The sequence below is a fragment of the Equus asinus genome, chromosome 13 (assembly GCF_041296235.1).
Source record: "Equus asinus isolate D_3611 breed Donkey chromosome 13, EquAss-T2T_v2, whole genome shotgun sequence".
Classification (NCBI taxonomy): Eukaryota; Metazoa; Chordata; class Mammalia; order Perissodactyla; family Equidae; genus Equus; species Equus asinus.
Genome location: NC_091802.1, coordinates 26,459,467 through 26,485,155, shown reverse-complemented (window position 1 = coordinate 26,485,155; position 25,689 = coordinate 26,459,467). Strand labels below are relative to the sequence as shown.

The 25,689-nt window shown below is 36.4% G+C and overlaps 1 protein-coding gene across 1 annotated transcript in view; it reads left to right on the top strand.

Annotated features, from left to right (window-relative positions):
• USP32 (ubiquitin specific peptidase 32) overlaps positions 1 to 25,689 on the top strand; it is a 202,820-nt gene that overhangs the window by 152,899 nt on the left and 24,232 nt on the right. The window contains exons 13-23 of the mRNA XM_044744462.2: positions 5,504 to 5,699; positions 9,510 to 9,685; positions 10,233 to 10,373; positions 15,137 to 15,254; positions 18,394 to 18,548; positions 20,007 to 20,088; positions 20,865 to 20,939; positions 21,407 to 21,545; positions 22,020 to 22,125; positions 23,812 to 23,985; positions 24,639 to 24,813. Of these exons, the coding sequence (XP_044600397.2) occupies positions 5,504 to 5,699; positions 9,510 to 9,685; positions 10,233 to 10,373; positions 15,137 to 15,254; positions 18,394 to 18,548; positions 20,007 to 20,088; positions 20,865 to 20,939; positions 21,407 to 21,545; positions 22,020 to 22,125; positions 23,812 to 23,985; positions 24,639 to 24,813 (1,537 nt within the window). The remainder of the gene's footprint in view (positions 1 to 5,503; positions 5,700 to 9,509; positions 9,686 to 10,232; positions 10,374 to 15,136; positions 15,255 to 18,393; positions 18,549 to 20,006; positions 20,089 to 20,864; positions 20,940 to 21,406; positions 21,546 to 22,019; positions 22,126 to 23,811; positions 23,986 to 24,638; positions 24,814 to 25,689) is intronic.

Here is a 25,689-nt window from a genome sequence, read left to right as displayed (position 1 = left end):
CTCAAAATCTTTTTACAGATTTTTAAAAAGTAATTTATCGTGCATGTATAAACCTAATATAAATGGAATAGAGAAGTGAATATAAATTTGAAAAGGAGTTACCTGTCAACCATATGATAGTTATGCAGGCATCATTTAAGTTCAAGAACACTTATAGCAAGAATAAAGTGATTTTCTAAAGGATAACAAAGTGACCTTGGAGAAGACTTTAATTTTTCAGAAAGTTATTCTTTTAAAATAGCTATGCTATCTGTCTTACTCCAGCTCTATAGGAAAGAAGGAAATGATCCAAAAGCTCATTCAAATCTGAATCTTTTTCTAAAAAGCAAGTTTCAGAGTAAGTGATAGATTCAATAAGAAATCAGTTACTATACTCTCAGCATTTGGAGCACATTATGAAAACAAAAGTTTGAGACTATAAGCCTCACTAGGGCAATGATTATCAATTCTGACTGTATAGTAGAATCACATAGAGAGCTTTAAAAAAAAAAAAATGCCTGTGCTCCACTCCAGACCAAATAAATCAGAAAGCATAATTGAAGAAAAGTCTTGAAATGATTTAAATAGTAAGTCATTTTTATTTACTGAAATCTTTCTTTTGAAACCTAACTTAAATTGAATGCATTTTTGTTGGTATGGACATGGTATCAGAAGAGCTGTGAGAAGATCGATATTATCTTTAAGGAATTGCTGTGAAATTCACAGGCTGAAGTCTAAACATATGATTAATAATATAAACTATTCAGGCCTAATTTATATTTCTCCTCCTTTTGGCTATAGATCAGTTTGGTTCTACTGTTCTACTGTCCATATAATTTTGACTTCTTTGGTGGACAGTCCAATTTAAAATATTGATGACTTGGGCTGGAACCATGGCCTAGTGGTTAAGTTTGGTGTGCTCCACTTTGGTGGCCCAGGTTCAGTTCCCCAGGTGTGGACCTACACCACTCGTCAGTGGCCAGGCTGTGGTGGTGACCTACACACAAAATTGGGGAAGATTGGCACAGATGTTAGCTCATGACAAATCTTCCTTAACATAAATAAATAAATAAATAAATAGAATAGAATAGAATAAAATACCAATGACCCCAAATTCATATTTAAAGTTGATTCCCAGTTTTGAGTTATTTGTGTACTATCATCACCATTTTTGTCATATAATACCCTTACTATTATTTGCATAATATATAAATAACTTTACCATTTTTATGTAAATAAATGTATTTTAGAATGAAACTTTATATCACTATCTTTTTTTTTTATTGAGTTATTGATAGGTTACAATCTTGTGAAATTTCAATTGTACATTAATGTTTGTCAGTCATGTTGTAGGTGCACCACTTCACCCTTTGTGCCCACCCCCCACCCCACCTTTCCCCTGGTATCCACTAAACTGTTCTTGGTCCATAGTTTTAAATTCCTCATATGAGTGGAGTCATACACAGATTATCTTTCTCTTGCTGGCTTATTTCACTTAACATAATTCTCTCAAGGTCCATCCATGTTATTGCAAATGGAATGGTTTTGTTCTGTTTTGCAGCTGAGTAGTATTCCATTGTAAATATGTACCACATCTTCTTTATCCATTCGTCTGTTGCTGGGCACTTAGGTTGCTTCCACGTCTTGGCTATTGTAAACAGTGCTGCAATAAACATTGGGGTGCACAGGACTTTTGGGATTGCTGACTTCAGGCTCTTTGGATAAATACCCAGTAGTGGGATGGCTGGATCGTATGGTAGTTCTATTTTTAGTTTTTTGAGGAATCTCCATACTGTTTTCCATAGTGGCTGCACCAGTTTGCATTCCCATCAGCAGTGTATGAGGGTTCCTTTTTCTCCACAACCTCTCCAACATTTGTTGCTATTAGTTTTAGATATTTTTGTCATTCTAACGGGTGTAAGGTGATATCTTAGTGTAGTTTTGATTTGCATTTCCCTGATGATCAGCGATGATGAGCATCTTTTCATGTGCCTGTTGGCCATCAGTATATCTTCTTTGGAGAAATGTCTGTTCATGTCTCCAGCCCATTTTTTGATTGGGTTGTTTGATGTTTTGTGGTTGAGTTGTGAGAGTTCTTTATATATTAAGGATATTAAGCCTTTGTCAGATATATGACTTGCAAATATTTTTTCCCAGTTAGTGGGTTGTTTTTTTGTTTCAATCCTGTTTTCATTTGCCTTGAAGAAGCTCTTTAATCTGATGAAGTCCCATTTGTTTATTCTTTCTATTGTTTCCCTTCTCTGAGAAGGCATGGTGTCCGAAAAGTATATCGCTATCTTAAATAGAAAATCTGTCACATTCCAGAAATAGAAGATCAAAATAAATTCAATGAAAATAAAATATATTATTAAATTCCAGTTAAATAGTGTCTCCTTTTGAAGACTAATATTGAGACCTATTCTCTGTCAAAAAGAGAAATTATCAAGTGTTAGATTAGCATATCAAGTATTGGGTTAGCACATCAGTACCAGACTAAGACCCTTTCCTTGAAATAATCAGAGGATCAAAAGAGAATTAAATAGGGAATAACTTTATCTTTGTGAACTAGGACTATTTAATGCCCAAAATAGTGTGGTGCCTTTACCATACTTTAAAAAAGTTAATAATTGACAGAAGATGCTAACATTTGGATCTGTAATAAAGAATGTGAATCTATATGCCTCTGAATTGTTTGAAGTTTTAATGATAAGGCTGTCTTGCTATTTAAAAATTTTTAATCCAACAAAGTTAATTGGTATGTGGAGAGAAACTTAGGTTTTATTCTCATTCTTCTTGCCACTCTTTCAATTAAAGGCATTGGAATGTCTTCAGAGTTGGCTTCTCTGAAGGATCTACAAATTGATAGTATTCACCTGGCTTACATAGATCAAAGAGGAGAAAACAGCTAATAAAATGTTGATACAATGTCTTCCTAATTTGGCTAAAATTAGGGATATTATAATTGCATTAAAAGAAACTAAAACATCCACTATGCTATTACTATGCCGTGACTTAGAGTTAGGGTTTTAAATTTGATGTTTTTCTTGGGTTTCAGTTAGTTACTTTATAAGCAATGCCTTCAAGACCCACATTCACTGATCAGTTTTATCTACTAAAATTCACATCAGTGTTTATTGAATGCCACTTGAGTTCTTGTACCCACGCTATCTGTCTCCTCAGATGCCTGTGGGATCTTGTTCCACTGGTTAGTCCCATTAGTCTTTCTCTTTACCCTCTCAGTTACAAATATCCGATCTTTTAAAAACACAGATAAACATTCTCATAGCACCTTCCCTCCTCTGTCTCCTCAAGCCTTATGTCTATTTTTTTCACTGCTAAACTTAGTAGAAAATAGTTCTATGCTAACGGTCTCTGCTTCTGGTACTCTACAATCTCCTGATTTTTCTCTGATCATTCAGTCTCAGTGTCCTTCCCAGATTCTTCTACTACCTATCCTATAAATATTATTCTCTCCTTATTCTATGTATACCACTTTCTTGTTCTTCAGGAAGTCTCTTGAGCTGCCAATTTTTATATCCAGCCTCTTTCTCTGTCCTGAGCGCTAGACTCAAATGTCCAGGTGTCTCAAACAGGAATATCGAGAATAAGCTCATTCCCAAGATGATCTCATTCACCCATATACTTTATCTTATAAAAGTGTCAACTCCCATCTAGTTGTGTAAGCCAGCACCTACCTTGGAATTACCTTTCCCCTCTTTCATATACAATTCGTTGTCAAATTTCTCACCACCTACATCACCTAAATCCATTCTCTTCTCTCCATCTCCTTATTTTTGGATCTAGCTCTGTGGTTTAGTACCTCATCACCTCTTGCCTGAATTATTATAGGAGTCTTCTAACTTGTGTCTCAATTTTCAATTGCTACCTCTAGTCCTTTCTACACACTAGAGTTATTTGTAAAGTAAAAATTGAATTATGCTATTCCCCTGTTTAAAAGCCTGTCGCAGAAAAATCCTGTCAACATAATAAGTAAAAGAAAAACCAACAGTATGCTGTGTTTAAAATGTGAGATCTATTTAACAACCACCAGAGTGGTAGCACATTTACTAAATGCCAGGCACTTTGCATGTGTTGCTCATATAATCTTCACAATAACTCTGAGGTAGATAGTAATATTATCCTAATTTTTATCCTTGAAGAAACAGAGGCTTAGAAGTTTACTTATTGTGAAAGTCACATGGCTGGTAAGTCAGAGCCCTGCCCCTAATTCTAACTACAGACATGTGTCACTTAACAGCAGGCATATGTTCTGAGAAATGCATCGTTAGGAGATTTCATCATTGTGCGAACATCATAGAGTGTGCTTACAGTGTCAACTGAAATAAAGAGTCTGGATAAAGGTTAATTAAAGGAGTTTATTTGATAATCAAAGTGAGGAATTCGAATCCTGGGAAACAGTCCAACAGAGTATTCTAAGGAACCGTTCTGAGTCTACAGATCCGAGTGTAGTTTATATACTTTTTAACAAAGCAGTGTACATGCAGGAAAGGGCTTACACATCTAATAGTCATATGCTTTAAAGATAACATGACAAGAACTTTCGGTTACACATCAAACAAGGCTTGTAATGTTGATGTTGTCCCTGTGGAGGGAGGCAAGGACCAGGGTTGTGACCTTTTCCCTCAATCTCTAAGAAATATAGTTGGGAAATGTGAGAACAAGGTACCCATTATCTTTTCCTGTTGCTGATTCATCCTGCTGGTTCTTCAGTCATGAGGTGAGAGGTTGCAAGGTCATTTAGGCACAGGCTTATGAAGCCTGCATGGCTGCTTCACCGTACAGCATGGATTTTTATTGTACTGACTTTAAGTCTAAAAAGCTTGCTTGTTAGATTCACCTGCTAGACCAGGGAGAAGGATCCCAGTTCCGTTCACACACAAACCTAGATGGTATAGTCTACTACACGCATAGACTATATGGTACTAATCTTATGGGTTCACCATCATGTATTCAGTCCATTATTGATGAAAACATCATTGTGTAGCACATGACTGTATATACTCCACGTCACTTATTTTATATATATATATGTTTTCAGTCACAAGAAATAAAGAAAACACATCAAAATGGCAACTATAGTTAACGCTAAATGATGGAATTTGAGTACTTGTGATATTTATTTTGTTCATATTTTTCTATATTTTCTACAGTGACAATGTAATCTTTAATGATAAAATGAATAAATATTATTTAAAATTTTAATATTTAAAAAAGCCCTCCAGGGTTTCCAGTTTTCAGCAGAATAAAATCTAAATTACTTTATGTGGCACAGAGGCCTTCACAGTCTGTTCCCAGCCTGCCTTACCAATTTAATTATACACACTCTTCCCCTTCGAAGTAATTAAAATTTAATTATACGTTAAAATGTTTTTAAATTGCCGTAGCCCACCATAGGAGAATCTATTGTTTCTACAGTAGGTAATTTGGGGATTCATTTTTGAAGGCTGTATAGTTGTCAGATTATTACATTTTACCTCTTAATCTCTGACTTTGTGATTTTTAGGATGCTAGCCCTGTTGTAATTGAGCCATCATCTGTTCTGAATGGAGGAAAATATTCATTTGGAACAGCAGTACATCCCGTAGAGCAGAGTGAAGACAGAATCAGAGGAGGAAATCTCAATTATGTGAGCCCCACAGAAGAGAAATTTTCAGACAACATTTCTACTGCATCCGAAGCCTCAGAAAACGCTGGCAGCAGTAAGTATGACTTGTGTCCTATGAGGTTTAGTCAGGGTCAGTTCTTAGCTGTTGTTGTTGTTGTTTTGGTTTTTTTGAGGAAGATTAGCCCTGAGCTGACTACTGCTAATCCTCCTCTTTTTGCTGAGGAAGACTGGCCCTGAGCTAACATCCTTGCCCATTTTCCTCTACTTTATACATGGGACGCCTACCACAGCATGACGTGCCAAGTGGTGCCGTGTCCGCACCCAGGATCCTAACAGGTGAACCCCAGGCCGCTGAGAAGCAGAACATGCGAACTTAGCCGCTTTGCTGCCAGGCCAGCCCTAGGGTCAGTTCTTAAAGGAGTATACTTCGTCAAAGAGTGTGCTTGTGTTGCCCACAGCCGCAAAGGGCAAGGAATGACAGGTACCGCCAAGGCTACTTGGTTGTTTAAGCGATCAAAGTTTATTGATAAAGCAAAACAGAACAAGGAGCAAGGATATAGGGGAACAACAAATCGGTACTTACAACATCCACACCACAGTCAGCCGGGGAAGTCCCAATAGTTTGTACGGCGGGTGGGAGTGCTGATTGTCCAGGTCTGAGGCAAAGCGTCCTTTCCTCAATGAGACTTCCGATTATTCTATGCCTGTGACTCCCTTTTATCGTAAGGTTTCTCTGGGTTTCGACTCAGGGTTTCAAACATTTGGATATTTTGAGTTATTTCTTCTTGTTCCCACAGCCGGGGTGTTTTTATCTTTTTTGTTCCCACGGATGGAATGTTTTTAAAGTCCTGTCAGGTGCCCTTCGGGGTGGCCAGCCCAGACAAGGAACATGACGCAGGATATATTTTTTGTAACTTATTGCTTAGAGTCAAGGCCAAAGTGGCCATCTTTGGCCCTGAGCCCAGACACATTCCTTTGTGTGGGGCCCAGGCCCAGTGTCCTTGGAAGGTGGTGGAGGGGATACATACTTATCAGAACCTACAGTGTGCTGACATGCCAACAAAATAATATCACTAACCTAATACACGGACATTGAGTTCCTGTCTTTAAGCCTATTTATGTATAATAAAGAAAGAGGGTCACTGAACTCTGTACAGCTTGGTGGGATATTGAGCACCAGGCTCCCATTCACAGAAGTAAGTTTTTAATGAAGTGGTCAATTATAAGATTCTTGAATGTGTTAGTAGCTTTCCAAAGAGAAGCTCTTCTATGTTCTACTTTATTAATCTCTCAATTTGAAAATATTTTCACCGATTTAGCTACATCTCTCCACATGAAGCTATTAAATTTAAATTTGTCAATAAATTTAAATTTGGGAAGGCAGTTTTTGAGAAAATCTAAATTACCATCTCCAAGACTCTAACCATAGCATACCTTCATTGAGTTGAATGTACCCTCATATCAGATTCTGCAGACATTTGGGGCCAGAATTTGGGGATTATTTGTTAAAATATTGAGAAAGAATTCATAATACTTCCCATAATTCCCCTTAGTACCTACCTAAAACTTAATTGTTCTACGCTTGTGGGGAAGATGCTGTGGTGTTTTTGTAGCCCAACTGAATTGAGTTGATCCCTAATATTCAGCTGATACAGTAGCAGGACTCTCAATCTTACCCTCTTCTTATTTCATTTTTGAGATCTTTTTTCCTTTTCTGTGGAGAGAGTAGGCAGATTGGACAGAGCTACCATTTTCTCTACAGAACTCTTTGTAGAATCCACTGCTTCTCCTTCTCCATCTGACATTACAAAGATCACTTAGCGGTATCAGAAGTGCTCTCTGATAAAACCACACATCTATGGACAGCTAATCTTCGACAAAGGAGCAGAGGGCCTACAATGGAGAAAAGAAAGTCTCTTCAACAAATGGTGCTGGGAAAACTGGACAGCCACATGCAAAAGATTGAAAATTGACCATTCTTTTTCACCACACACCAAAATAAACTCAAAATGGATCAAAGACCTAAAGATTAGGCCTGAGACAATAAGTCTTTTGGAAGAGAATATAGGCAGTACACTCTTTGACATCAGTTTCAAAAGAATCTTTTCGGACACTGTAACTCCTCAGTTGAGGGAAACAATAGAAAGAATAAACAAATGGGACTTCATCAGACTAAAGAGCTTCTTCAAGGCAAGGGAAAACAGGATTGAAACAAAAAAACAGCTCACTAATTGGGAAAAAATATTTACAAGCCACTTATCCGACAAAGGGTTAATCTCCATAATATACAAAGAACTCACACTGCTTAACAACAAAAAAACAAACAACCCGATCAAAAAATGGGCAGAGGACATGAACAGACATTTCTCAAAAGAAGATATGAATATGGCCAATAGACACATGAAAAGATGTTCATCATCGCTAATCATCAGGGAAATGCAAATCAAAACTACACTAAGATATCACCTTACCCCCGTTAGATTGGCAAAAACATCCAAAACCAAGAACGACAAATGTTGGAGAGGTTGTGGAGAAAGAGGAACCCTCATACACTGTTGGTGGGAATGCAAACTGGTACAGCCACTATGGAAAACAGTATGGAGATTTCTCACAAAGTTAAAAATAGAAATACCCTATGATCCAGCCATCCCATTACTGGGTATCTATCCTAAGAACCTGATATCAGATATCTCAAGAGTCCGTTGCACCCCTATGTTCATCGCAGCAGTATTTACAATAGCCAAGACGTGGAACCAGCCTACATGCCCAGAAACTGATGATTGGATAAAGAAGATGTGGTATATATACACAATGGAATACTACTCAGCCAAAAAAAAGACGAAATTGGCCCATTCACAACAACGTGGATGGACCTCGAGGGCATTATGTTAAGCGAAATAAGTCAGTCAGAGAAAGACGAACTCTATATGACTCCACTCATAGGTGGAAATTAGTATATTGAGAAGGAGATCTGATTGGTGGTTACCAGGGAAAAGGGGGGGTGGGGGGAGGGTACGGAGGGGGAAGTGGTGTACCCACAACATGACTAACAAAAATGTACAACTGAAATCTCACAAGGTTGTAATCTATCATAACATTAATAAAAAAAAAAAAAAAAAAGAAGTGCTCTCTGATTGGCTTTAACACCAAGATTATTTCTTCACTCCCTCTAAGGTCCTTATTGATATGTGCTCACTTTATAACTTGTGTTGTCCACAGGCTAAGCAGTGCCACAGATAGAAGGTTCAAGTTAACTGATGGCTAGAATGTTTACTTGAGATTAACATGTAGTTGAGAGTTGAAATACCTTAAAAAATGCCGTTGAGGTTCACAACTCTAAGTCATTATTAATCATTTTTCCATGTGTATTTTTCTATTGTAATTTTCATACCTTCCTTTCGAATAGATTTATTAGAATACAGTTTCTCCCTCCCCCCCTCCAGCACTCTTCTGTTGAAGTTCTTGTTTTAGCTCCTTCCCTTTGGTTTAGAGACTTCTTATCACTATTATCTACCAAGAACCTTAGGAATGTGTTTGCAGGTGGAAGAGAAGAATTAAGGGAGACTGTGTGAGATCCCAGCTACTTGGCCATGCTTTTTCCTTTCCCATCGGAGGATGTGTAATTCTTCTTGTGAATTATTAGATACTCTAGGAGGCTGGACAAATGTTCATTTGATAATAATTTGTAAAGCTTTTATTCTACCTAGCGTTAGGCTAGGTACTGTCCAGAAGGAAATACATCTTGATATCCTATCTTCTACATACTTATCAGAACCTACAGTGTGCTGACATGCCAACAAAATAATAGCACTAACCTAATACACGGACATTGAGTTCCTGTCTTTAAGCCTATTTATGTATAATAATGAAAAATAAAGAGATTCTATCCTCTTTTTCCTTACAGGCTTTCTGTATTCTGCTACACCAGCGGCAGATATATGCTTTGCTCGACAACATAACACTTCTGACAATAACAACCAGTGTTTGCTAGGGGCCAATGGGAATATTTTGTTGCACCTCAATCCTCAGAAACCAGGGGCTATTGATAACCAGCCACTGGTAACTCAAGAACCGGTAAAGGTAAGTAATTTGACATCTGTTTAAAATCATTCTGTTTCAAGTTGCTAATAAATTTCATTCTAGAGATTTTACCACACAGCAGAATGTTATGGTTCATTTAATTAACCTGTTGTTGTTGTGGATGGAAGTCTCTTTGCATAGTACATTTCTGTGAGAATATTTTATGATTTATTACTTGCATAGAAGGGTAGTGAGCCTTATAAATGCTGTTTCTACTTAGGACAGCTACTGTGAAAATGTAGCTTCATATGTATATGGAATTTATTTTTTCCAAAATAATGTTTTTTATTGTTTGAAAGAAATCTGTGAAAACCAGTCTTATTATTTCCAGATGCTCCAGTGATTTTTTTCAAATGATTTGCCTTGAATTCCCTTTCTTAAATAGTTTATTTTAAAAATTAAAAATAAAAATCTCCTTTAGAAAATTCCTTTTTTCCAGTAACATGAAACAGTAGTGACATATGTTTGTTCTTCTGTGTCTAGGTTTTGTTAAAACACAAGACACTGTAATGTTACAAGTTAACAGTTACATTCCATTCTTTCTAAGGCTACATCATTAACACTAGAAGGAGGACGATTAAAACGAACCCCACAGCTGATCCATGGAAGAGATTATGAAATGGTCCCAGAACCTGTGTGGAGAGCACTTTATCATTGGTATGGAGCAAACCTGGCCCTACCTAGACCTGTAAGTATAGCTAATAGTGTCTTATATAAGGAGGAGTCCTAGATGCGGTCTTCTATTACTTTTCTACATGAACCTTACTATCCACAGATTAGTTCTTTTTGAAGGAGAAAGATATAGATTATAACATGTGGTAACAGGAATTCAAAGTTAATGAATTCTGATTGTTGCCGTTATTAGAATGTCACAGCTTAAGTAGAATGCTCTAAAATAATTTAAAGGACTTAGAGTATGTAATATCAAAATATTAGTGAGTTAACTATGCTTCATTTGTTGAATTTATACAGTAAACAGTAGGACTCCCTGAATACTCTTTACATTGTCAATGCAGTAAAATACTTATAAGAAGATTCTTTTGGTATATCAAGAAACGTTCTCCCTTATGTAATATCCCAGCCAGAACTTTTTTTTTGTTTTTTTAAGATTGGCATCTGAGCTAGCAACTGTTGCCAATCTTTTTTCTTTTTTTTCTTCTCCCCAAAGCCTCCCAGTACATGGTAGTGTATTCTAGTTATGAGTGCCTCTGGTTGCGCTATGTGGTGCTATGTCCATGCCCAGGATCCAAACCAGTGAAACCCTGGGCTGCCGAAGCAGAGCATGCGAACTTAACCACTGGGCCATGGGGCCAGCCCTAGAACTTTCTTATACTAGGAAAATTTTGCATAGATGAGATATAAAGCCTTCGTCCGTAATTTTGACATTGATTTTGAATTTTTAATAATTACGTTTATTCAAAATTATGCTTAGGGCTAGCCTTGTGGCCGAGTGGTTAAGTCTGCGCGCTCTGCTGCCCCACTGCCCAGGGTTTTGCCACTTCGGATTCTGGGTGTGGACATGGTACCGCTCATCAGGCTATGCTGAGGCAGCTTCCCAGATGCCACAACTAGAAGGACCCGCAACTAAAAATACACAACTATGTACCGGGGGGCTTTGGGAAAAAAATAAAATCTTAAAAAAAAAAATTATGCTTAAGTTGGAATCAGGAATTTAGGATTTGTGTTTGTTGACTCTAAAAGGTTCCTACTGTATTTGACATCAGGACTTCTAGATAGATACATATAAATATGAATATAAATTGATACATATACTATATTATATTCTTCTTTAGTTATTGGGGTAGCCCTTGAGTTAGTCACTTAATTCCTGGGACTTTCCTCCTTTGTCTTAATATTCTATATCTGTAGGAGGAAAATTGTGATAATTGTGTTTAATGTAGATATAGTTTTATTTATTAGAGCCTGCCTGGATTCAGATTTCCAGTGTTCTAATCTCTAAATCTTAGTTTCCTCATCTGTAAAATAGAGATAACAATAATATCTACCTCATTAGAGTTTTGATAATTAAATAGTACATACAATTAGCACAGCATCTGATTTACAGTAAATGGTCAATAAATGTTGACTGTTGCTACTGTCATCATCATCATCCTCATTATAATTAAATGAGTTTTTTCAGAGTGTCACAGAAAGGTCGTGTTTTTTACATTGATGTCAGACGAGTGTTAGTTAAGTAAACTATAATTTTACCAGATTAAAGCTTTGTTTGCTGGCTTGACAGTATTTTCTCATCTCTAAATATGATAAATTTGCCTGATTTCAGGAAAAATTGCTGTAGAAACATTTGAAATAGGGCTTTCCCAGTTAGAGAATCCTGAATATATTTGCCATGGAATGGTTAAAAATGAATGCTTTCACCCTCATACTTACATAAATCATGCCATTTAAGGAAATGGCTGTATTTTATTTGCACATGTCATACATAACCTAATGATAAATTAAGCAATATGGAAAAAACAAAGAGGAAAATAAAAATCATGCCATTTCCTGCTACTTAAGAGATAACCACTATTTAACAGTTTGGTGTGCATTTTTTCAAACATTCCTTTGTGTCTTTTCATATACATGTATAGATATATGTGGATAATTTTATAAAATTGAATCATATTATACCTGATGTTTTGTAATCTCCTGTTTTCAGTCTAATATAGATGCCATGGATATCTTTCTAGGTTAATAAATTTAGATCTATACTATTTTTAATAATTGCATAATGTTCCTTTATATACCTTGCATACATATACACATGCATGTGTACATAAATCATAATTTATTAACCAGTCACCTACTGAGGGACATTTGGTTTGCCCCCAGCTTTTAGTTGTTTAAAACAATTTTCTAGTGAACATTCTCTTTCCAAACATGTGTGATAATCTCTTTAAGGTAAATTCCTGTAAATGGAATTGCATCTATTGTTTGCTGGTTGTCATTAAGCTAACAAGTTAATAGATGAGAATAACTAAAATGTAAAAAAGGTATGTGTTTATGTATGTTTGTGCCTGTATGTATAAGAATTTGTTAATTTGCTCACAAAATCACTTATCATCTTGGAAAGCAAGATGCATATTATAAAAACTACTTCATTACCAGTTCAGATTCTGCCAAAGGTATTGTTTTTATGTAGCCTGACAACGACAGATCCTAAATTATTAATCTTCCCCCAAATCACTTAAACTGAAATCATAAAAATTATGGTTGGCTTTGCAGCTGTCAGTGTCTACCTAGAAGTGGACGTCCAGACTTTGTTTTCTTCCAGTGATTTTAGAGGAGAGTGGCAGGGAGAGCTCTTTTTACTGCTTACCATTTAAATAGGAGTTGAAAAAGCTCCCAAATAGAGCTTTCTGAGTGCCATACTGTAGCATATCAGAATGTGTGGAATACTCTTAAGAAATACTCCTAAAGACTTGGTTTGTAGCGGTTGTGTTTATTTGCTTCTTTACTACCCCTTCTTCTTTTTGTTCTTTTTTTAAAGATTGGCACCTGAGCTAACATCTGTTGCCAATCTTCTTTTTTTCCTGCTTTTTCTCTGGGAATCCCCCCAGTACATAGTTGTATATTCTAGTTGTAGGTCCTTCTGGTTATGCTATGTGGGACGCCTCCTCAGCATGGCTTGATGAGCAGTGCCGTGTCCATATCCAGGATCCGAACTGGCAAAACCCTCGGTCACCTAAGCGGAGCACACGAACTTAACCACTTGGCCGTGGGGCTGGCCCCTACTGCCCCTTTTTGATATTAAAAAATGCTGTCAAAGAAGACGTTGGTTACTAGGGCAAAAGGAAGTAAAATAAAGCCTGATCACTTGAAACTACTGAAGATTCTGTAGGATTTTATGTTTTAAAGCGTTTGAGTGTTAACCTTGCTATCCTTTTGAAATACTAAATTGATAATGTGCTACTCTTAAAAGTCTTGAAGCACTATTTTGATAATGAAGTCTTTTCATGTGTCTTTGGGCTGGCAAGCAGGATGTTGGAAGGGTTCTGAAAAATCCTGCTTCAATGTGAATCCCAGTTTTGGACATCCAGTGTAGTTGTTTTTTGTTTGTTTTTAAGATTGGCTCCTGAGCTAACAACTGTTGCCAATCTTCTTTTTTTTTTTTCCTGCTTTTTTTTTTTCTCCCCAAATCCCCCCAGTACATAGTTGCATATTTTAGTTGTGGGTCCTTCTAGTTGTGGCATGTGGGATGCCGCCTCAACATGGCCTAATGAGTGGTGCCATGTCCGCGCCAAGGATCCAAACCCTGGGCCGCCAAAGCAGAGTGCACAAACTTAACCACTCGGCCATGGGGCCAGCCCTCAATGCAGTTGTTTTAATCATAGACAAAAAATGTTTGAAGAGGGGCCGGCCCTGTGGCCGAGTGGTTAAGTTCTCGCACACTGCTTTGGCAGCCCAGGGTTTCGCCAGTTCGGATTCTGGGCATGAACATGGCACTGCTCATCAGTCCATGCTGAGGCAGCGTCCCATATACCACAACTGGAAGGACCCACAACTAAAAATACACAACTATGTACTGGGGGGCTTTGGGAGAAAAAGAAAAAATAAAATCTTAAAAAAAAAAAAAAGACAACATTTGAACAGACCAGTTATCTAGAACCATAGATAGTAAATTTTTATATCAAAACATTTTTATCCTCACTTATACAAGAAATAAAATTTTAAGCAAAGTTACAATACTCTTTATATGTATTAAAGAAGCACAGTATTTTTTTCCCCTGCTTTTTGTCCCCAAATCCCCCAAGTACATAATGGTATATTTTAGTTGTGGGTCCTTTTAATTGTGGTATGTGGGATGCTGCCGCAACGTGGCCTAATGAGCAGTGCCATGTCCGCGCCCAGGATCTGAACCAGCAAAACCCTGGGCCGCCGAAGTGGAGTGCATGACCTTAACCACTCGGCCATGAGGCTGGCACCTGAAACAGGGTATTTTTAAATGATGTCCAATGATAAGGTTTTATGAGAGTAGTACATTCATACGTTTCTGGGGATATTGCAAATTACTACACTTTGGGTGGCGATATGACTTTGACATGAATACTTCCATACTTTTTGATTTGTAACTCCAGTCCTAAGAATTTATCCTTTAAAAGACCATCATTTATATAAATGAAATATGTAAAAGTGAAAAGAGTTGTGATGTGAGGATAGTAGATAATATGTAAGTTTTTTCCCTTAATTTTGATGTTACTTGCTTTTAAATGAAAGGGGAGAAAATGCCCACCAGGAGTTCTAATCTTGGAAGATAGATTTAGGAGCAGGAGCCTGAGAGTATATAAACCCATGTAATTTAAATCTATGAATTTCTATAATCTAACTGAAATATAGGTAGTGAACCTATTAGACATTTTAGTTTAAAAATAAATCTCAGAAGTTAAATAAAAGTGGCAAGTTTTGTTTATTCTTTTATAGTGATCACTGTGTCTTTTAAAATAACAGGTGATCAAGAATAGCAAGACAGAAATCCCAGAGCTGGAATTATTTCCTAGGTATCTTCTCTTCCTGAGACAGCAGCCTGCCACTCGGACACAGCAGTCTAACATCTGGGTGAATATGGGTATGATGAGCCTGAGAATGTTTCCTCAGCATTTACCAAGAGGTAATTTAAGAATGCAGCAAGAATACCATGCATTTCCTTAAAAAAAAAAACCAAGTTGCTCAAGTCTGGTGCCACTGTACTAGTACACATTCCCATCTGGTTTCATACAGAATCAGTAAATTACTTGTGGGGCTTAGATCTATGGTCATGCGCAAGACTAGATGGGGTAGAGCCAAAATCTCAGCAGCAAACTGCGAAGAGTTGTTTCCTTTTCTGGTTTGTAAACATACAAAGATAACAAACAGCAATGAATTTCACAAACTTTATTTCTTTGAGAACAAGTGACTATAAATTATTTGCTTGACCTAAGTTAGAGTCTACCAGTCAATGACTGGTCTTGTCAGCTCCCCTCAAATTTCTAAGGAGTGATTTCTTTGACAATTTATCATCTTTTTTGTTTACTTTTTGGTATTTTTTTGACAAAACATGATACATTTCTCATGCTACGTCCAAAGAGCCTTTATAAGAGACAGATAATACAGAGCAAAGGATATATTTTTGAAAATGAAAGTGATACATTTGCTTTGAAAAACATCAGGCTATCAAAATGACATATAAATTACATGCAAAAAGTTCTCCTTTGATTTCTCTATGAGGTTAAATTTTATTGATGGTCAAGATTTGCTCTGTGCTTTTGCGTTGGCAAATATTTGAAATTGTTCTTCAGCAGAAATACTGAGGTTATCCATTTACACAAAGTCTCGGACTTTGTGTTAATGCCAAAATGTTATAATTAATATAACTTAGTATGCAAGAACCACCTATGAACCCAAACCAACCCTATAAGTACCATCCCTCCTTTGAAATTGAATAGGGTTAATTTTATGTCTTCCTTAAAGGTTATATTCAGATAATATATGGGGATTCTTATACATATTGTTTGGTAAGAATTATAGGACAGCAGTGGCCTCTGCCTAACCAAACTTTGTCTTTGGGGGAAATATCAAAATCAAGGAACAGTGAAATAGAATCTCTATGAAACATTCTTGATTTGATTTTCCATTGAATAAAAGTGTTTGCCTTATTTCCGTGGCATCCATAGCACATATCTTTTTCGATTCTTTTTGAAAGATAACATGAGAGGCAAGATATGTTGTTGCACTTTTAGTAAGTATTCTTTGTAACTCTTGTGCTGATCCTAGATTTTTGCTGCTTCTGTAAATTCCACTAGATTTGTTGGTGCTATTCAAAAGCACAAAATTTTGTGTAATAATAAGTGGCCACCTGCTTAATGAGCTATGCTAAAACTGTCTAGAATTCAAATAAATTTCTTATGTGGCTTAGGATGATAGAAATTGACTTGGACATTACACATCCAAATGCTTCTGAATCCTAGAACTGGGTAGTTGTTCTCCAAATTTGTTCTTAATTTGAAATTTTATTCCTTAATAATTAGTTGTGGAATCAATCATTAATCATTTTGAAGTTTTTGAAAATGTACTTTCTTGCTGTAATCTTATAACTAATCCTCTGATGTATGATTGGGGAAATTTGCTCTTTTGTTTCTTTTAGGGATTATCCTTTGCTTGCTTATTGTAAAAGATTTGCTTTGCTGTGTGTTTAAATTGTTCATGGTTGGGTTTCATTCTGTCATAACACAGTTTTCATTTTTCTCATTACTCAACTTACTACAGCTGTTTACTAGGCTCTTTTATTCCTTTTGAAGTGGACAGATATACAACCTTTGCCACAGTTACAATGACTTAAATGTAGCCTTTTCGACAGACAAGCCTATAGAAGTTGTTTCTTAGATGATTTTTCAGTCTATTTAAGCAAGTGAATTGTTTTTGGAAGCTCTAAAAAAGCGGATGATGCCAGTACTTTTCTCCACTTTGTTTAGTAGATGAAGACTCACTTAAAGCGCATTTAATGGGAGGAAAAAACTAAGTCACCATTGAATGGGTATAAAACTACCTGCAGTATATAAAATTGTACCCTAGACAGATTATATTGATATGTTAAGTTTATTTTTGTTTTGGGTTGCTCAATACCTCCCATAGGCAGAGAGAACCATTTTAAGGTACAGCTTTTGTCTGGATTTTTGGCTGATTAGTTAACCAGGGTTTAGGAGATTGTTTTAGCAACTTATCCATGATTTTCATAATCTCTTGTCATTTCATCCCCCTTCTCTTTTGAAGTACAGTCATGTGTTGCTTAATGACAGGAATACATTCTGAGGAATGCATTGTTAGGTGATTTCATCATTGTGTGAACATCATAGAGTGTACTTGCACAAACTTAAGTGGTTTAGCCTACTACATATGTAGGCTACGTTGTACTAAAAGGACCACCATCATATACGTGGTCTGTCGTTGATCAAAATGTCAGTAATGTGATGTGTGACTGTATGTGGTTAGACTTAATATGTTCTTCCTTCACTCTTTACTCTTTCTCCTTATTGCCCCTCTTTTTGTTTCCACCTTAAGCCCTTCAGGAATTCAAGGTCATGTCTGCTGTGATCTTATTGGGCAGGCAGGCCGTATGATGATTTTTTTCCCTCTCCTACCTTTCAGTGGGCAATTTCTTTTTCATGGGAAGCTTCTTGGCTTCATTTTAAAGCTCTGTTTGGCCATGTAGAGTCTATGCCTAAATTTTTTGTGTGTAATTGTACCACTATGCTAGGTAATTGGGCCAATTAAGTACAGAATGGTGGAATTAGTAATTCAAAGACAGTTTATTTTAAGAAAGTGGATCAGGTGAATCCAGTTATCTATCTGTGGAATTCAAATCCTGTCCCATTTTATCTTACCCCTTCTTACACTGAGTTTTGATTTTGCTATTGAGTGTGACCCAACTGAGGGCAGCTAAAATACCAGTGCCTGTTGTTAATATTTGCCACTCATCGTAGGATCCAAATACCGCCAGTTATTTGGGCTTTATGACTTTGTTGCTCTTCCTTTCAAAGTTTGGCTCACTCTAAGGTATTTAGGTCTCCTGTCTTCATTTTAAAGCTTCTTAATATATAAAATTATTAAACCTGTAATTCTCATTTCTCATCAATATTTCCTAAAATAGTATGATCTCCATTGCTAAGAGGGGTGTTGTTTTGTTTTTTTTACATCTGCCTTCTTCCTTATTGTGATTACTATGACCATAGGAAATGTACCTTCTCCGAATGCACCATTAAAGCGGGTCTTAGCCTATACAGGCTGTTTTAGTCGAATGCAGACCATCAAGGAAATTCATGAGTATCTATCTCAGAGGCTGCGCATCAAAGAAGAAGATATGCGCCTGTGGCTGTACAACAGTGAGGTAAGAGGCATCTCAGAGTCCTGAAGAGTCCTGATGAAGTGTTAAATCCATATTTCATGAGTCTAGGGTTTTTGTCTACAGTAATTATCCTGAAAGCCATATCTAGGATCTCAGTGGAAACGTCAATTTTTAAATTACTGCGTGTATACATGTAGATATTTGTCACCTGAAATCTGTAATAACAGTTGATCATCATCTTGTGAAGATTATTGTTATAAAGTACCTGCACATAGCTTTTTTTTTTAACTGAATAGAGTTTATTTTGGATTTATTTTAAGGTAAATTATACACGTTAAAAAAAATTCAAACAATACAAAAGTATGTAGTGAAAATTCTTTCTTCCCATCTGCCGACCCCTAAGTATCACTCTCCTCAGAGGCAGAGATGTTAATTGCTTGTATACTCTTCCTAACGTACACGATATGTCTTCAGATTATACTCTGAAATTGGATCATAAGTAGTTTCAAGGAGTTCTCTATTCCGTTCCTTCTTAAGTCCTCCTTTGGTCACCACTGAGAGGCAGTATAGTGTAGTAGTTCAGAACACAGCTCCTGGAGCCACATTGCAGGGATTAAATCCTAGCTCTTGTGAGTTGTGTAACCAAGAGCAATTCACTTAACTCTCTGTCTCAGTTTTCTCATGAGTAAATGGGGAAAATAATAGTTTCTCCCTTGGGGTAGTTGTGAGAATTAAATGAATTAATTTTGTGAGCACTTTGGACAGAGTGAGCATGAACAAAAATATATATAATTCTACTGCATGGCATTAGGTTTTACATTTTCAGCTCCTAGTAAGTGATCAAGTTCCATCTTAATCACAGGCACATTTACTGAATTTCATACTAGGTGCTAAAGAAAATTTATTTTCTGTAACCTCTTTAGAAAATCTAAATCTTGGGGCCAGCCCCGTGGCACAGCAGTTAAGTTTGCACGTTCCGCTTCGGTGGCCCGGGGTTCACTGGTTCAGATCCTGGGTGCGGACGTGGCAGCACTTGGCAAGCCATGCTGTGGGAGGCGTCCCATGTATAAAGTGGAGGAAGATGGGCATGGATGTTAGCTCAGGGCCAGTCTTCCTCAGCAAAAAGAGGATTGGCAGTGGATGTTAGCTCAGGGCTAATCTTCCTCAAAAAAAAAAAAAATCAGAAAATCTAAATCTTGATGAATTTTGCTTTGATGTGTGATGAATCTTCTTCTGGTCTCCCCAAAATTCTATATAACTTTGCTTTAGAAACATAATGTATATGTTTATGAAGTATACATTATTTATGAAGTATACATTATTTTTCTCTCATTTTGCCAACTAAATTATAAATATTTCTAAACAACTACAATATGCCAAATATCTGTCACATGAGTTATGTAACTACAAGGGCATTTTTAATTGTCATTCATTTTTATTTCCGTATTTGTTTCAAGTTGAGTAATCAATTAACAAAAACATTTCCTCTTCTATACACAGAATTACCTTACTCTTCTGGATGATGAGGATCATAGATTGGAATATTTGAAAATCCAGGATGAGCAGCACCTGGTAATTGAAGGTACAAGATGGAAGTATGCATCTATATTAGAATTTTAGGGGAAGAATTTAAAGATTTATTTACTCACTAATAATCCATTTTATAATTTTTCCAACTATTATTCGATCATGTATTCTTTATGGTAAAGAAAACCCATCAAACCCTTTAGTTATAAGTTTACAAAGTTTCTTAAAATTTTCAGGCTGCCTTTTTGAGTTTGAGTAAAGGGACTAACTTTCTGCATAGTTAGTGGCATGGGCTTTCATTAGTCATCAACACTGGACTTTCTTGTATATTCACACATAGATTTACACACTAGCATGCACATGTCATTGAAAACTAAAACCATGTCTTCTCCCATCAAGATTCATGAAATTTATATAATGTTGTAAACCAGTGTTACCTCAAAAAAAAAAGATTCATGGAAACATTGCTAGCTTCTTTTGTATTAAAATGAATAGATTACTCTGACAGCTGTCACAGTTTAAAAAAGAATTGTAATAGTTCTAATATGTTAAGTTTAAAAGCTTTAATTACTTCTATAGATGGTTGAGTATAATTTTATTTGCAGGTAGGTAATTGAGAGAATAGCTCACTAATTAATTCTGACCAAGTAACTATAAAGTCACCAATATGAAGAGTTGGAATCGTTTCAGAGTCAGTTACTCAAATTAACTTGATTTGTTTCAGTTTCTGATTTAGAAATGAGTGCTTTTTTGTTTTTTTTAAACAGAAGCAATTGAGTGGGTATGATTTGAATGGATAAGAAATTAATACATTCCTATCTGTCTTTCCAGTTCGCAACAAAGATATGAGTTGGCCTGAGGAAATGTCCTTTATAGCAAACAGTAGTAAAATAGATAGACACAAAGGTAAGTCTCCAGTGTATTACATTTAAAGAGATTATCTTAAATGTATTCTTTTTTTTCTCTCAAATATTAAAGTGTTAGAACTTTAGCTTTCTAGTTTAAAAGTGATTATGCCCCCTCTTATTTTTCTTTTTCCTGAAGCAGGAAAACTTCTTTCTAACCTTGCATTTAAATAATTTATATATTTTTAAAGACCTAATGCTAAGAGAGAATTGTTTGATTTCTATGAAGCTATCGTGGCAATTAAAGAGAATCACTGCCGCTTCTAGATTATAGATGAGCATGGATTATCATGATTGCCAATGACACTGCGTGAAAAACCTTCCCTATTTTAGCTTTGAAAGACAAAGTAGAGAAATATATGAGCTCCATTTAGCTGATTAGAAGAATTATAAAAATCACTGCATCGAATACAAGTAACTGTTTATCTTACTACAGCTAGGCTTTGGTTCTCATATTGTTTGTTCCAGTTCCCACAGAAAAGGGAGCCACAGGTCTGAGTAATCTGGGAAACACATGCTTCATGAACTCAAGCATCCAGTGTGTTAGTAACACACAGCCACTGACACAGTATTTTATCTCAGGGAGACATCTTTACGAACTCAACAGGTAATCTTTCTCGAGTCATCAGCCTCTTAACCTTTTATAACTTTGAAATGAACCAGTATCACCTAATTGTCCTCTTCCTTCACCATGGGGGGGGGGGAGTCTTATCTTACTTGCCCTATTTAGTATGAAATAAGGGCCTAGGGATACTTCTCTTGTTTTTTTTTTTTTTTTTAAGATTTTATTTTTCCTTTTTCTTCCAAAGCCCCCCAGTACATAGTTGTGTATTTTTAGTTGTGGGTCCTTCTAGTTGTGGTATGTGGGATGCCACCTCAGCATGGCTTGATGAGCGGTGCCATGTCCACACCCAGGATTCAAACCGGCAAAACCCTGGGCTGCTGAAGCAGAGCCACTCAGATACTTCTCTTGTTTTAAAAAAAAATTTGATGTGAGAAAATAGATGCTAGGCTTTTCTGTGCCCACGTGATTGTGATTTATAAGAATCTTTGGCAATAAATTTTCCTCTCAAACCTCTAGGACAAATCCCATTGGTATGAAGGGGCATATGGCTAAATGCTATGGGGATTTAGTACAAGAACTTTGGAGTGGAACTCAGAAGAATGTTGCGCCATTAAAGCTTCGGGTAAGCGGGTTAAAATAATATAAAAGTATTTTAGTCTCAAGCAGTTGTTTAAGTAACTATTTTTCTCTACATGTTTTTTGTTGTTGTTGTTTTAATTTTAAAGGAAGAGTGGTCCACACTTGAGGGTGGCTCATCTTTTTTTAAAGATTTTTTAATTTTTTTCCTTTTTCTCCCCAAAGCCCTCTGGTACATAGTTGTATATTCTTTGTTGTGGGTCCTTCTAGTTGTGGCATGTGGGACGCTGCCTCAGCATGGTTTGATGAGCAGTGCCATGTTGACACCCAGGATTCGAATCAACGAAACACTGGGCCGCCTGCAGCGGAGCATGCGAACTTAACCGCTTGGCCACAGGACCAGCCCCTCTCTATGTGTTTTTTATGTTTAGCTTTTTAGTTTTAGTTTAATGTTTTTGGATCCTTCAGTAGGCATAAACTGGATGTCAAATACTTGTTCAAATATATGCATAATACTGCTATAGATGTAGTGGGTAGGAAAGGATCAAAGCCACAGTCTAAATTTGGGGTATCATTCATTTTACTAATTTATCAGATATCTTACTTTTATATATAGTAAACCTTTCTTTGTTAATTCTTCGTTATTAGAAGTATACTAACTGCAGGGTAGACCTCTGAGTCTAATGAATAATACTCAATACATTTTTAACATTACTAGGATAATTAGTTCTATCTGTAGAATTAAAAAGCAAAAAGAAAGCATGTAATTAATGGATACAAATTTTACATTAATATTGTATGTAGTGAGTTTTATTGAAATTAGGATTATTTTTTATCTTTATTTAAAAACACAAGGCAAAAGCTTTTTAGGTTAAAAATTAATAATCATACTCATAATAGCTAAAAATTTGATTACTTGCCACTTACCAGGCACTATTCTAATTACTTTATGTGTATTAACTCATTTAATTTCCTAAATGGCTCTGTAATGTAAAACAATGTTATTATCCCCATTTTATGGCTCAGGAAACTAAGACTCAGAGCAGTTAAATAGCTTGCCCAAGGTTGCAGGCTAGTTAGTAAATCCTCACAGTTAAGCATGATGCTATTCTGCCTCTGATAATAAACGTTAGGATACAAGACCAGAAAAATTAATATAACAGGAAATCTTTCAGTGTGAGCAAATGCTATTTTAATAGTCTTATCTGTCTTAAATATCTTTTGTGTACCTAAAGAACTGTTTGCTTATATGCTGCTGAATTGGGATACAGTATTGGCCAAAATACTTTGGGGTTTTTTGGGGGGTTGTTTTTGTTTTTTTTTAAAGATTTTATTTTTTTATTTTTCCTTCCCCCAAAGACCCCCGGTACATAGTTGTGCATTTCTAGTTGTGGGTCCTTCTAGCTGTGGCATGTGGGACGCTGCCCCAGCATGGCCTGATGAGCAGTGCCATGTCCGTGCCCAGGATTTGAACCAGCGAAACCCTGGGCTGCCAAAGCAAAGCACGAACTCAACCACTCGGCCACGGGGCTGACCCCAATACTTTGTTTTCCTTTTGAGATTAGGAGTAGAAGGATTTCATGATTATCCAAAATATATTTGCTGAAATAGAGACAGACTATCTACTATAATATTTACCTTCTTATAATGCCTCTGCTTGAATTACGGGGCATGTTCTTTCCAAATTTTACGGGGCAGTGAATAATGAGTTTGATTCCTCTTATATTTATAGTGGACTATAGCAAAATATGCTCCCAGGTTTAATGGGTTCCAGCAACAAGACTCCCAAGAACTTCTGGCTTTTCTCTTGGATGGTCTTCATGAAGATCTCAACCGAGTTCACGAGAAGCCATATGTGGAACTGAAGGACAGTGATGGCCGACCAGACTGGGAAGTAGCTGCAGAGGTTTGTCAGTTTTCAGTTTCTAAGTAAGCAATAGATAAAATGTTCTGGCCAAAAATGTGTGTTGCACAACTTAATGCTAACTAAACTATTCTGTGATCAGAATTTTACTGTGAAAATAAAGAAATTTATATTTCTCTGCTTAATTCATGTGCAGGAATGCCAAAATAAAGCACCCTTAATGAAAATAGAAAAATGTTGTATTTTCACATTGTAAACTTTTAGGAGAGGATGTAGGAATAATTATTCAGTAGAACTTCTAGAGTCCCTATAATTGCTAATGTGTACAGTGACAAATAGACATATTTTATCTGCCTTTTTAATGGACAAAGAACTTTAAAACTCATCAGTGTTACCATGGTAAGAACAAAGAAAAAATTAGGATTGTCCATCTGAACTTAATATTTTATAGGTTGAGCAGAATCACATTCTATTTAATAATTGGTTTTCTCTGTTATCTTAGTAGGCAATAAATTTTAAATTACAAATCCGAATTGTAAATTTGTAGGCAGTCTGCTTTTACATTTTAAGTGAAGATTGAGGATTATATCCTTGATATTTAAATCCAATATATTTAACCAGTCTCTTTGAATTTGTGTAGAAATACTTAGTTTTGGAATTTTGAAAAAAAATTCTCCAATCTTTTTCCTTGCTAGGCCTGGGACAACCATCTGAGAAGGAATAGATCAATTGTTGTGGATTTGTTCCATGGGCAGCTAAGGTCCCAAGTCAAATGCAAGACATGTGGACATATAAGTGTTCGATTTGACCCTTTCAATTTTTTATCTTTGCCACTACCAATGGACAGTTATATGCACTTAGAAATAACAGGTAGGTCACAAAGTTCTGAAAAACTATTTAACTTCATTGTCTTTTACCTTATTCAAGCAACTTGAATTTTAAGTATGGTCATTTGTTTATAATACATTCTCATAAAGACTGGTAGTCAGCATGTTATAATCTACCAATCTAATTTCAGGCATGATTTGAGATTTGAAAGACTTGTAACGTGGGTCCATTTTTGTACCCATTGATTCCTCTGTTAGCTGCGGGCGTCCCAGAAACTCACTTTACAATCTTGCAAAGCCACTCACACTTCTATATGAGATGAACATCAAAAAATAATGATTTTGGGACCAGCCCCGTGGCCAAGAGGTTAAGTTCGCACTCTCTGCTTCAGTGGCCCAGGGGTTCACTGGTTTGAATCCTGGGTGCAGACATGGCACTGCTCATCAAGCCATGCTGAGGCGGCATCCCACATGCCACAACTAGAAGGACCCACAACTAAAAATACACAACTGTGTACTGGGGGGCTTTGGAAGAAAAAGGAAAAATAAAATCTTTAAAAAAAAATAAAATCATGATTTCATTTAATATTATCCTTAAGTACCATCTGTTGTAGCATTTACCTATAAAAATAAAAATTCTAGCTGATGAGGCCAGCCCGGTGGCGCAGCAGTTAAGTTTGCATGTTCCGCTTTGGCGGCCTAGGGTTCACAGGTTCAGATCCCAGGTGCGGACATGGCACTGCTTGGCAAGTCATGCTGTGGTAGGCATCCCACATATAAAGTAGAGGAAGGTGGGCATGGATGTTAGCTCAGGGCCAGTCTTCCTCAGCAAAAAGAGGAGGACTGGCAGCAGTTAGCTCAGGGCTAATCTTCCTCAAAAAAAAAAAATTAAAAATTCTAAGCTGAAATGTTTGCTACT